General features: G+C 41.5%; 1 protein-coding gene across 6 annotated transcripts in view; it reads right to left on the bottom strand.

The window, feature by feature from the left end:
• Positions 1 to 13,040, bottom strand: part of LOC113015769 (tumor necrosis factor receptor superfamily member 14-like) — a 103,326-nt gene that overhangs the window by 49,924 nt on the left and 40,362 nt on the right. For all 6 annotated transcript variants that reach the window (XR_013905441.1, XR_013905439.1, XR_013905440.1 and 3 more), the window contains exons 3-4: positions 11,022 to 11,126; positions 7,243 to 7,333 (exon numbers count right to left, since the gene is read on the bottom strand). Coding sequence is in view for 3 of the 6 variants with exons in the window: in XM_080297659.1 (XP_080153785.1) it covers positions 7,243 to 7,333; positions 11,022 to 11,126 (196 nt within the window). In the remaining 3 variants the exon portion in view is untranslated. The remainder of the gene's footprint in view (positions 1 to 7,242; positions 7,334 to 11,021; positions 11,127 to 13,040) is intronic.

Here is a 13,040-nt window from a genome sequence, read left to right as displayed (position 1 = left end):
TTTAAATACTCTAGGAACAACAAGTAAGCCTGCAGTGCGAGAGCGAAGTGCTCTAATAGGGTGATATGGTACTACAAGGTCATTAAGATAAGATGGGGCCTGATTATTTAAGACCTTGTATGTGAGGAGCAGGATTTTGAATTCAATTCTGGATTTAACAGGAAGCCAATGAAGGGAAGCCAAAACAGGAGAAATATGCTCTCTCTTTCTAGTCCCTGTCAGGACTCTTGCTGCAGCATTTTGGATTAGCTGAAGGCTTTTCAGGGAGTTTTTAGGACATCCTGATAATAATGAATTAAAGTAGTCCAGCCTGGAAGTAATAAATGCATGAACTAGTTTTTCAGCGTCACTCTGAGACAGGATATTTCTAACTTTAAAGGTGTTGCGCAAATGGAAGAAAGCAGTCTTAGATATTTGTTTAATATGTGCGTTGAAGGACATGTCCTGGTCAAAAATGACTCCAAGATTCCTCACAGCGTTACATGAGGCCAAGGTAATGCCATCCACAGTAAGAATCTGGTTAGATACCATATTTCTAAGATTTTCAGGGCCAAGTACAATAACCTCAGTTTTATCTGAATTAAGAAGCAGAAAGTTAGCGGCCATCCAGGTCTTTATGTCTTTAAGACATTCCTACAATTTAACTAATTGGTGTGTATTACCTGGCTTCACAGATAGATAGAGCTGCGTGTAGGGCTGCCACGATTAGTCGACTAGTCACGATTACGTTGACTATCAAAATCGTCGACGACTGATTTAATAGTCGACGCGTCGTTTGAAGCTTTGTAAGATCCCAAAAGACGCAGGAATGAGTAGTGGGATTTAAGAGTGTAATAACGGACTGAAACAGAAGATGGCAGCACTGCATGTACAAGGATGCCAGCTGACGTTAAACCCCGAAGAAGAAGTAGCTCTGTCCCAGAATTCAAAGCGCAGCCCAGCTCAGTTTCCAACAATGGCAGCAGCTAGTTAGTTTTAGTATTACTCTTATTATTCTTTCTGGGTCACAAAATAAACGTTTAACATATTTTTAGGCGAGAATGTAGCTGTGTAAACCTCAAATATCTGCTCAGTTTATCAAGACACCACATATTTTCAAAAGCGCTCCGACGTTTTCGGAGACGTCTGTTACCCACTAGCTCGATAGCTAGCCGGGGGCAAAGCTCACTAAAGCCGGTGAGAACCCCGGACTCCAGTCAAATCGTTTTCAAACCCACCGCCGTCTTTCGCTATTCAGGTTAAACATATACAAGTCACTTAGATAACTTTAAAATGTTATTGTTTGGCTCTTTTTTAGTATTTTATTTATTCCTGAGTAAATCGGTTTGGCTGAGATTAAAGTTATAGTTTTTAACACAGCTGAATAAACGTCAAGCAGACAACTGATTATCAGAAGTGTGAGATGCTCGAGAATATATTCCAGTGTCCCGTTATAGTTTAGATAGCAAGGAGTTAAACTTCACCGAAACAATCTATAAATTTCATTAAAATTTAATAAACTATCATCTTGCCTTTATTTTTAGTTAGCACATACCTTAAACACTTAAAGCTGTAAGCTAATGATAGTTATATAAGAGCAGATGCTGCTGGTGCAATAAGCTGTACGTTTTACGTCCAATGGATGCATGCTCTGATTAGTCGACTAATCGCAAAAATAATCGGTGACTAGTCGACTATCAAAATAATCGTTTGTGGCAGCCCTAGCTGCGTGTCATCTGCATTGCTGTAAAAATTTAAGTTATGTCTTCTAATGATACTGCCTAGGGGAAGCATGTATAATGTAAACAGAATTGGTCCTAGCACCGAACCCTGTGGAACATCATAATTGACCTTAGTGTGTGAAGAGGACTCTCCATTTACATGTACACATTGGAGTCTATTAGATAGATATGATACAAACCACTGCAGTGCAGTACCTGTAATACCTACAGCATGTTCTAATCGCTCTAATAGGATATTATGGTCGACAGTATCGAACGCTGCACTAAGGTCTAGCAGGACAAGCACAGAGATGAGTCCACTGTCAGAGGCCATAAGAAGATCATTTGTAACCTTCACTAAAGCTGTTTCTGTGCTGTGATGAGCTCTGAAACCTGACTGAAATTATTCAAATAAGCCATTCCCCTGCAGATGATCTGTTAGCTGTTTGACAACTACTCTTTCAAGGATTTTTGATATGAAAGGAAGGTTGGAGATTAGCCTATAAATTAGTTAAGACTGCTGGGTCTAGAGATGGCTTTTTGAGTAAAGGTTTAACTACAGCCAGCTTGAAGGCCTGTGGTACATAGCCAATTATTAGAGATCATATTTAAGATAGAAGAATTAATTAATGGGAGGACTTCTTTGAGCAGTTTTGTAGGAATGGGGTCTAAAAGACACGTTGATGGTTTGGAGGAAGTAATTATTGAAGTTAACTCAGAAAGATCAATTGGAGAAAAAGAGTCTAACTTAACATCAATGGTACTAAGAGTAGCTGTAGATAATATTACATCTGTGGGATGATTACTGGTAATTTTTTCTCTAATGATAAGAATTTTATTTGTGAAGAAGTTCATGAAGTCATTACTAGTTAACGTTAAAGGGATTGTTGGCTCAAAAGAGCTCTGACTTTTTGTCAGCCTGGCTACAGTGCTGAAGAGAAACCTGGGGTTGTTCTTATTTACTTCAATCAGTGATGAATAGTAAGATGTTCTGGCTTTGCGGAGGGCTTTCTTATAAAGCAGCAAACTATTTCTCCAGGCTAAATGATGATCCTCTAAATTTGTGACACGCCATTCCCTCTCCAGCTTACGAGTCATCTGCTTTAGGCTACGTGTTTGACAATTATACCACGGAGTCAGGTACTTCTGATTTGAGACCTTAGTTTTCACAGGAGCTACAGTATCCAGAGTCATACGTAGTGAGGAGGTGAAATTATTAACAAGATAATCGACCTCTGTTGGGGTAGCGTTCAGATAGCTGCTCTGCTCTATGTTGGTACAGGCCATTGAAGATGATAACAGTGGGTGGATTATATTCTTAAACTTAGTTACAGCACTTTCAGAAAGACATCTACTGTGATAAAGTCTACTCGCCACTGCTGTGTAATCAATTATTGTAAATGTAAATGTTATCAGGAAATGATCAGACAGGAGAGGGTTTTCAGGAAACACTGTTAAATGTTCAGTTTCTATGCCATATGTTAAAACAAGATCTAGAGTGTGATTAAAGTGGTGGGTGGGTTCTTTTACATTTTGAGAGAAGCCAATTGAGTCTAATAACAGACTAAATGCCATGTTGAGGCTGTCACTTTTAGCATCTACATGGATGTTAAAATCACCCACAATAATTATTTTATCTGAGGTGAGCACTAAATCAGATAAAAAGTCTGAGAAATCAGACAGAAAGTCTGTGTAAGGCCCAGGTGGACGATAGATGATAACAAGTAAGACTGGTTTCTGAGTTTTACAGCTGGGGTGGACAAGGTTAAGCATCAGGCTTTCAAATTAATTAAAAGTCTGTCTTGGTCTTTCGTTAATTAATAGGCTGGTGTGAAAAATTGCTGCCACACCGCCCCCTCGGCCTGTGCTTCGAGATTTCTGGTAGTTAGAATGACTCGGGGGTGTTGATTCATTTAAACTAACATAATCATGCGGCTGCAACCAGGTTTCTGTAAGGCAGAGTAAATCGATTTGTTGATCAATTATTAAGTCATGTACTAACAGAGACTTGGAGGAGAGAGACCTAATATTTAATAATCCACATTTCACTGTTTTACTCTTTGGTTCAGATGTGGATACTGTATTGTTCTTTCTTTGTGATTTTTTATGTTTAAGTTGTTTGTTGCTGGTTTTTAGTTGTTTTTTGTCTGTTTGGGAGCTGACACAGTCTCAATGGAGATGGGTTTTTGGGGGGGCAGCAGGAGGAGAGAAGCTGCAGAGAGGCGTGTAAGACTGCAACTCTGCTTCCTGGTCCCAACTCTGGATAGTCATATTTTGGGGGGTTTAATAAATTTGTCCATATTTCTAGAAATGAGAGCTGCTCCATCCAAAGTGGGATGGATGCCGTCTCTCCTAACAAGACCAGGTTTCCTCCAGAAGGTTTGCCAATTATCTATGAAGCCCACATCGTTTCTGGGACACCACTCAGACAGCCAGCAATTTAAGGAGAACATGCGGCTAAACATGTCACTCCTGGTCTGACTGGGGAGGGAGACCAGAGAAAACTACAGAGTCCGACATTGTTTTGGCAAAATTACACACCAATTCAATATTGATTTTAGTGACCTCCGATTGGCGGAACCGGGTGTCATTACTGCCGACATGAATTATGATTTTACTGAATTTACGTTTTAAATTTCCCTCAACGTCGCCTGCTCTGGCCCCTGGAAGACAATTGACTATGGTTGCCGGTGTCTCTAGCTTCACATATCTGAGAACAGAATCACCAATTACCAGAGTTTGACCCCCAGCGGGTGTGTCACCGAGTGGGGAAAAATGGTTCGACACATGAACAGGTTGATGGTGTACCTGGGGCTTCTTTTTAGGACTATGCTTCCTCCTCACCATCACCCAGCCGTCCTCCTTCCCCAGCTGCTTGGGGTCTGCCGGGGAACAGCTAGCGGGGCCTACGCTATCTTCAACTGCACCAGCTACAGGGGCCTGGCTAGCTACGGGTGAATGAAGGGTGCGAAGCAGAGTCTCCAATTCAGTAATCCTGGCCTCCAGAGCTGCAAATATGCTACATTTGTTACAGGTATCATTACTGCCAAAGGAGGCCGAGGAGTAGCTAAACATCTGACACAATGAGCAGGAAAGTGCAGGAGGGACAGGTGAAGTAGCCATGGTGCTAACGAGTCGGCTACGAGCTAAGCTAAGCTAGCGAAACAGTACAGAGACAGTGAGTGAATACTTTGGCTATAAATTAGGTAGTGAGTACAGAGAAAGTGTGCTTCAGATGAAGCACGTGAAGATTATACTATGAAAACAGAATGTATTTAAAAGTTTTAAATTAAATTGCTAAGCAGATAAGCTACTCAGAAACACCACTGTGTTTGAGCAGGAAGAGGAAGTGATACTCTACCACAGAGCAAGCGAACACCAAGTGACAGCGCCACCAAGAGTCAACAAGTTAACACTCTAAGAGAAGATATGACACTTTGATACAATGTGAAGCAGTTGGTGTACAGCTTGTATAACAGTGTAAATTTGCTGTCCCCTTAAAATAACTCATACAGCCATTAACATCTAAACCGCTGGCAACAAATGTGAGTACACCCTTAAGTGAAAATGTTGGGGTTGTTATCATGTTGGAATACTGTCCAGTGGCCCAGTTTCTGAAGGGAGGGGGATCATGCTCTACTTTACTTAAGTATGGCACAGTACATGTTGGCATTCAGGGTTCCCTCAATTAACTGTAGCCCCCCAGTGCCAGCAGCACTCATGCAGCCCCAAACAATGTCATCCCAAACACCATGCTTGACTGTAGGCAAGAAACACTTACCTTTGTACTCTTCACCTGGTTGCCTCCACAAACCCCTGACACCAACTGAGCCAAATAAGTTTGCCTTGGTCTCATCAGACCACAGGTAATCCATGTCCTTAGTCTGCTTGTCTTCAGCAAACTGTTTGCGGGCTTTCTTGTGCATTATCTTTAGAAGAGGCTTCCTTCTAGGACAACAGCCATTTGATGCAGTGTGCTGCGTATGGTCTGAGCACTGACAGGCTCAACCTCCACACCTTCAGCCACTGCAGCAATGCTGGCAGCATTTATACATCTATTTTCAAAAGACAACCTCTGGATATGACGCTGAGCACGTGCACTCAACTTCTTTGGTTGACCATGGCAAGGTTTGTTCTGAGTGGAACCTGTCCTGTTAAACCGCTGTATGGTTTTGACCGCTGTGCTGCAGCTCAGTTTCAGGGTGTTGGCATTATTTTTATATCCTAGGCCATCTTTATGTAGAGCAACAATTCTTATTTTCAAACCCTCAGAGAATTCTTTGCCATGTTAAACTTTCAGTGACCAGCATGAGAGGGTGTGAGAGCAATAACACCAAATTCAAACACATCTGTTTCCCCATTTGCACCTGAGACCTTGTAACACTAACGAGTCACATGACACCAGGGAGGGAAAATGGCCAATTGGGCTCAGTTTAGACATTTTTACTTAGGGGTGTACTCACTTTTGTTGCCAGCGGTTTAGGCAATAATGGCCGTATGTTGAGTTATTTTGAGATAACAGCAAATTTACACTGTTAAACAAGCTGTAGACTGACTACCTTACATTGTATCAAAGAGTCATGTCTTCAATGTTGTCCTACTAAAAGATGTAATAAAATATTTACAAAAATGTGAGGGGTGTACTCTACATATTGTTTTTTTTTTCTTGAAGATATTTGTTTGCCGACCCACTTTCAGACATTGTTTCACAAATTGAAATCTTAGGCCATGATTGAACATTAATATTGTGGGGGACCACTAGAGGGCTCCACTCACACCCAGTGTAGAGGAAGTGTGTTCCTGTGTTTTGTGGCGCGATATGCGCAGTTGATGTTGGAGACGAATAAAGAAGGAGTGAGAACTGAGAGCTGTGTCGTTGATGCTTACCTCCACAATATCTCAAAAACTAGTAAAATTAAAACCCCAAAATGCTTAATGATCATTCTCAACCGGCTCACTACCTCCCGCTTTTGGCCTAGGCTGTCACTTGAGCCCCTTTTCCATTAGTAAAAAAGGAGCTCCTCTGCCGGCGTTCAAACCAATCTGAACGATACTAAAATGTGACATCGTGAGACTGCATGCCACTGATTGGCTGGGCAGTGGTGTCACTCAACGAGTCATAAGAGCATCTCAAGAAAATTAAAACTGCCAATTTCTGAAATCCGTGAATGAGGGAAATGGCTGCAAAAACAAGGCCCTGTTCCCCTAGTCTGACGAAAGTCACAGACCAAGCATCAGATATATTCTTGCCTCAACGTCCACCTTTGTTGTAGCATTTGTGTCACATACTAATTACATCACGGGGCACACAGTAGTATTGCTGTGACAATCATGCACATTAGGAGGTACTGGATTGCAATACAAAACCAGCCAATCTTATTCAAGTTGTGGCGTGTCGATCTGAGTAGATCGCTGGTTTGAGCGTGGAGTCAAGGAGGCCCTTTACATGAAAAGGAAACAACCATCTCCGAATCGAGGAGGGGGCCTAAGGGTAGATCTTTCTTCATCTTACAATGCTGTGATGTATCTTAAGAGTGCGTACCAGAAATGCGGCAACATTCACAGGTTTCCTTTTGGAGACATCTGATCTGGCAGGCTCAAAGTTTCCTTGGTCCAAAAGACGAAACCTGTCCCTGGAGATTTGAGATGATGGAGTGTTAACAGGAAGAACAGCTGGACAAACACAAAGATTTTTTTTTTATTTTGTTTTTTATTAATCTACAGTCTTTTGTCATCCATCCTCACATGCAGACTCTTAATATCCACACAACAGACAAAAGATATGGTTAGTACAAAATAATAAAAGCAAAATAATATTTTTAATTTGGAGCATCATGTAACTCAGAAGTGACACAGCTATGACTTGTTCATCTGAGTGAACAAATCTGTTCCTAATCCTTGATGTTCTGTACTCTGGAAACAGAAGCCAAGGAGAACGAACTGAAAGTCAGTGTGCACAGGGATCCTGATTCAGCATGGATTTACTTTTCCCACATCCCTCTGATCGATATTAAAGAGTTCAATGTGAAACGTAAAACTTCCACGACGCTTTGAAAATCTTGGTGACAAAGTAAAGAGTTATGGTGAAGTTTACCAAATTATCTCATGGAACTGTTTGTTTGGACGAGTGGATTCATTTAACAGGAGAGGTTAGACGCATCAAGCTAAGGTTTCATTCATCAGGATTGCCATCTAAAGTTTAACAGCTTGCTCTGCATTGGCTGCTCTGAAGTCCAAAAGTGTCTTTTGAATTTTTCACCTACATGGGAGGCCAAAGCATCTCAATCTGAATGAGTCTGAATCTGAAGTACTGATTTTAATTAGGTCGTGCCAAAACCTTCATTTTATTTTTATATGTCATTCAGAGGTGAATAGCTGCTGTGTTTTGTATCACTGTGCTGCTGCCCGAGTGCTCTTGAGCTTCAGGACATAATCAGATGTGTGGACATTCTCCTTCAGGGTTTTCTGGTAGAGAGCAGAATTCATGGTTTCATCAGTTATAACAGAGCAGCCCAGACCATCCACACTACCACCACTGTGTCTGACTGCTGCTGCGATGTTCACTTTCTGAAATGTCATTATTTTGATGCCAAATGTAACGGGACTCAAACTTCCCAGAAAGTTCCGCTTTTGTCTCGTCAGTCCATAGAATATTTCTGAGAAACCCCAGGAAAATCTATGTTTCTTGGCAGATGTGACACGAACCTTTCCTCCTTGAACTATTCATTTTTGCCCAGTCTCTTTCTTATTGTTGAATCATGACTTTTGACCTTAACCCTATTGTAGGGTCTATCTTACTATATAAAGCCCCTTGAGGCAACTGTTGTTCTGACTTAGCGCTGTATGAAATTGAATTAACTGAGCCAAGTGATGTCTACAGGTCTACAGATGTAGTTCTGGAGTCTTCTTTGACCTCCTGGATGAGTCGTTGATGGTTCCTTGGAATAGTTTTATATTTTCTTCAATAAGAGCAGAAAGCAGTGTTGCCAACTCCTCAGTAAGGAAAATCACTATTGGCTGTCCTAAAAGTTGCTAGAAGTCGCTAAATGACATCATCGCGCAATTTGCATAATTGGTCATGCTAATGTATGGTAACCTACGCTGTTGGAGAGAGAAATAACATTGTGGAAGAGACATAAAGTGAGTAAAAAACGTCCTAAATGCAGTTAGAATTTATTTAGAACTACAAATTAAATTTCTTGTAGCAATTATTGTTTTTTTTAACGTCACAATTCCAACCCTGCTCCTTTATCCAGGCTTGGACCGGCAAAAGTGACCCAAAATAGGCGCTCTTTTGGAGTTACTTTGTGTGTGTGTTTATGAGTAGTTTTAAACCTTGAGATCCACAAAACAGCATAACAGTGAAAGAAGAACTGATTGCGTTACAGACAGTGCGGGAGCAGCGACTTCGCTCATGTGCGATTCATTTGCAGTTTCGACGCATTGGGGTGAACATCTCCTACACTGATAGCAGCTGCATGAAGACTATCCTCCGCCTGTGAGCGCTTTGGTACGGGCAAGGTGCCAACGGCAGCAACCGCTGCTTGTTGAGAGTAAGAGCGATACGCGCTTTCACGTCAAAAAGTCGTCATAAATAAGTCTCCAGTAACACCAGAAAAAGTCGCCAGATTTGTCGCTAGTCGCTTTTTAGAAAAAAAGTCACTAAGGGGGGTCTGAAAACCCGCTAAATATAGCGACAAAGTCGCTAACTTGGCAACACTGGCAGAAAGGCTCTGCAGTCAGCTGGAAACTGGAGAGAACCAATCATAGTAAGCTACAGGCCAAACAACAGCTGAGCTTCACATACGAACACAGGAGTGTGTGTATGGGCTCAAAATGTGGTCATAAATATTTTGTACTTGTAAAAAAGATTTGTATGTGTAAAAAAGATTTGTGTGTGCGTAAAAAAGATTTGTATGTGTAAAAAGAATTTGTGTGTGCGTAAAAAAGATTTGTATGTGTAAAAAAGATTTGTACGTGTAAAAAGAATTTGTGTGTGCGTAAAAAAGATTTGTATGTGTAAAAAAGATTTGTGTGTGGACTTAGAAAAGAAAACCCTGCAAGTTACAAGTACGGATTTTTGCCCCCATTTTTCTACCCTTCATCTGATTGGTCAATGTCATGTCAATCACAAATGTAACAATCCAATCAGAGAACAGATGGGTTAGGCTGTCGGAGGGGAGCTTTTTTGAACTGCAGGTCCTTGAAGGGTGATACCGTTTGAAGCTGGAGGATCGCTATATAAATATCCGATAGCAGCTAGGTCCCCTAACTTTCAGTAGCTGTTGAAAGGAAAAAGTTGTGGTATATCAGTGGTTGGAAATAACATTATTACTTTAGGATTAGTTTAACACAAAGTCAGGGCTGACCCAGGACCATTGCTGTGAGTCACAGTGCGCAGCATAAAAGTCCTTTCACATCGGATGCAGGATACGCTGCTAATGCTAACTGCTAACTAAAAGCAAAGGATCCAGAATTTGTTACGCTGGCTGCTGGGCTCTGTGGGTTTTTGCAGCAGCTCTACCTGTACTAGATGCACCTGCTCCTTGTCTTTTCTATCTCTGACTTTATGTCCTCTACAAGAGTTTGTTTTTTTTGCTAGTTCTTCAAATGTTCAATAAAAACATGTATGCTAATTCATAACGAAGAAAGCTTTGTAATGAAGACTGTCATTTCCAAAACACTGCCCGCCCCCACCCCGCGGTCCGCAGCGCTGTTGAAAAGGCTGTGGAAGTCCCTGTATTAAACACGTAGACCTCTGACACAAAAATCACCAAACTCGGACGACCACAGACTGTTTTCCTTCGTGGTGATGAAGGAAAACGCTGGGTTGGCATGTAAAAGGGCATTTATTCCCTTCAAAGACCTGCAGTTCAAAAAAAGCGCCCCTCGACAGCCAAACCCATCTGTTCTCTGATTGGATTGTTACATTTGTGATTGACATGACATTGACCTATCAGATGAAGGGAAGAAAAATAGGGTCAAAAATCCGTACTTGTAACTTGCAGGGTTTTTTTTTCTAAGTCCACACACAAATCTTTTTTACGCACACACAAATCTTTTTTGCACACACAAATCTTTTTTACACATACAAATCTTTTTTACGCACACAAATCTTTTTTACACATACAAATCTTTTTTACGCACACGCAAATTCTTTTTACACATACAAATCTTTTTTACGCACACACAAATCTTTTTTACACATACAAATCTTTTTTACAAGTACAAAATATTTATGACCACATTTTGAGCCCATATGTGTGAGAAAGAATTTTTTCACAAACACCGAGTCAGGAACAACATTTAGACACACATTACCTTTCTGCAGTAGCAGGACCTTGTCCTCTGTCAAAATTTATAAGCTCTTGTAATGACTTGGTGCGCTTTAAGGACGCAGTCCTATTTTCAGTTACAGGACACATCCTGACAGAAAGAAAAACAAAAACACACTTTCATTAATGTTTTTGGAAAAAAAAAATCATTTTAAAATGTAAATATTTTAATAAAACTGAAGGAATAAGGGGGGGAAACCCATATAAAGAAGTCATTCACACGATGGACCACATTACATCAGAAATAACAAATGATCCACAACTGAAACTATCCTCTGTAGAAAATATGAGTATAACCTCTGAACACTGTCAGGTTTACCATTATTTTATTCAGTTACAGCATCTTTTTGACCTTTGTCAGGCACAGAGAAACTTTGTAATGGTAAAAAATAATGATAAATGTGCATAGGTTATACTCTTATTCTGAAAAAGGTTTTATTTCCCTCTATGCACCTGTAGATGATTCAGGTGTGGAGAGTTTTCATATATTTGAAATTTAGATTTATCCTCTACAACAGTGGTTCTCAAACTTTTCACAATGAGTACCACCTCATAAACTGTCTCTTGAAGTACCACCCTTATGACTGACATTAAAGTACAGTAGTACACCACATATAGTTTACACAGACAATTTTATTTCTTATATGAATGTTATTTATTTTAACTGTCATAAATAGGATGTGATAATAATAGCAACTGTACTGCATTAAAACATTCGCAGCAGGTGGGATATACAGTCTTTAAGAGATGACATTTGCATTTGTCCCTAACCTTCGGGAACCCTCACGTTAACTTTTATCAAGTGGAAAAAAGTTAGCGTTCATCCTCCAGCTTCACTGTTTATATTATGCAAACCATAGCTGTATAGCTAGCCACCACGCAGCACTTTATTATATACCAGCTAGCCCAACTTCAGTAACCACACAAACACCACTGCTGTTTAGTCTTCTGTCTTCATTTATGTCAGAAGTGATAGCAGAGGTGTAGGTTTTACCTTTTGCTGTGGCGGGTAAGCTGCTGGATTTTTGACTTCACGACCCTCCTTCGTGGTTCATGCACGTCAAAAATCAGTTTGCTCTTCATGGCGTTTCAGCCCACAACACAAAATACCATCATGTGGGCCTTGCATGGGATCCCCCCACCCAAGGGAAATACACCGTTCTCAAGGCGCTGCTGCTCGGCACTACTCCCTCTCTGACGCAGAGTGGGCCGAGAAACCCCTCTCTCTCTGGCCTGGGTGATGGTACCGCTCTCAAGCTCATGGAGAGCACGCTGTTCTTTCTAGTAACGGATGACGGCGGATTCCTCTTCACGCACGTCTTCCTCCGACAGTTGCCGGCACCAGTGCGAGCTGGCCCCCACTGATTCTCCCGGGGGCCTCCAACTCATCGATTGTGGGTGGGATTGCGGCACCATGGAAAAGGCTGTGTTTTTACCATCAGCGTGACAGGGCCGTGCCACCTTTGCTGTTTTAAGGCCCAGGGAAACGAGCCCACCAGCGCTCTGTAGCGGCTGCAACCGCTGGCGATAAGGAAAGGCTGCTCTTCATAGAGGGCTCACGCTGGGGGAGACGTTTTCTGGTTGACTCTGGCTCCCAGAAAAGCCTTGAGAACTCTCGCGCCATCTTTTCATACCTCTACAATGGTATGTTATTTAATCTTAAAAAAAATGGAGATTTCCCACATACCACCAGAGAGAACCCAAGTACCACTAGTGGTATGCATACCACAGTTTGAGAAAGACTGGTCTAAGGAGCTTGGAAAGAAAAGCATCTGGACTTCTTTCAGTTGCTTGAAGACATTTCACCTCTCCTCCGAGAAGCTTCTTCAGTTCTAAGGTCAAATGGTGGAGAGTCCCAGAGTTAAGTCCTAGGGAAGTGTCCACCAAGAGGGACATGGATGGACCCCCTGTTGATCCTCTACCTAATCAAACAAGCCAGGGTGTAAAAACGGGTGTAGGTAACAATCAGCCAAGGTTTTGGGTGAACCCGCTGTGAAACCTAGCC

The sequence above is a fragment of the Astatotilapia calliptera genome, chromosome 23 (genome assembly GCF_964374335.1).
Source record: "Astatotilapia calliptera chromosome 23, fAstCal68.1, whole genome shotgun sequence".
In the NCBI taxonomy this organism is placed as follows: domain Eukaryota; kingdom Metazoa; phylum Chordata; class Actinopteri; order Cichliformes; family Cichlidae; genus Astatotilapia; species Astatotilapia calliptera.
This window is presented reverse-complemented; position numbering and strand designations above follow the sequence as displayed.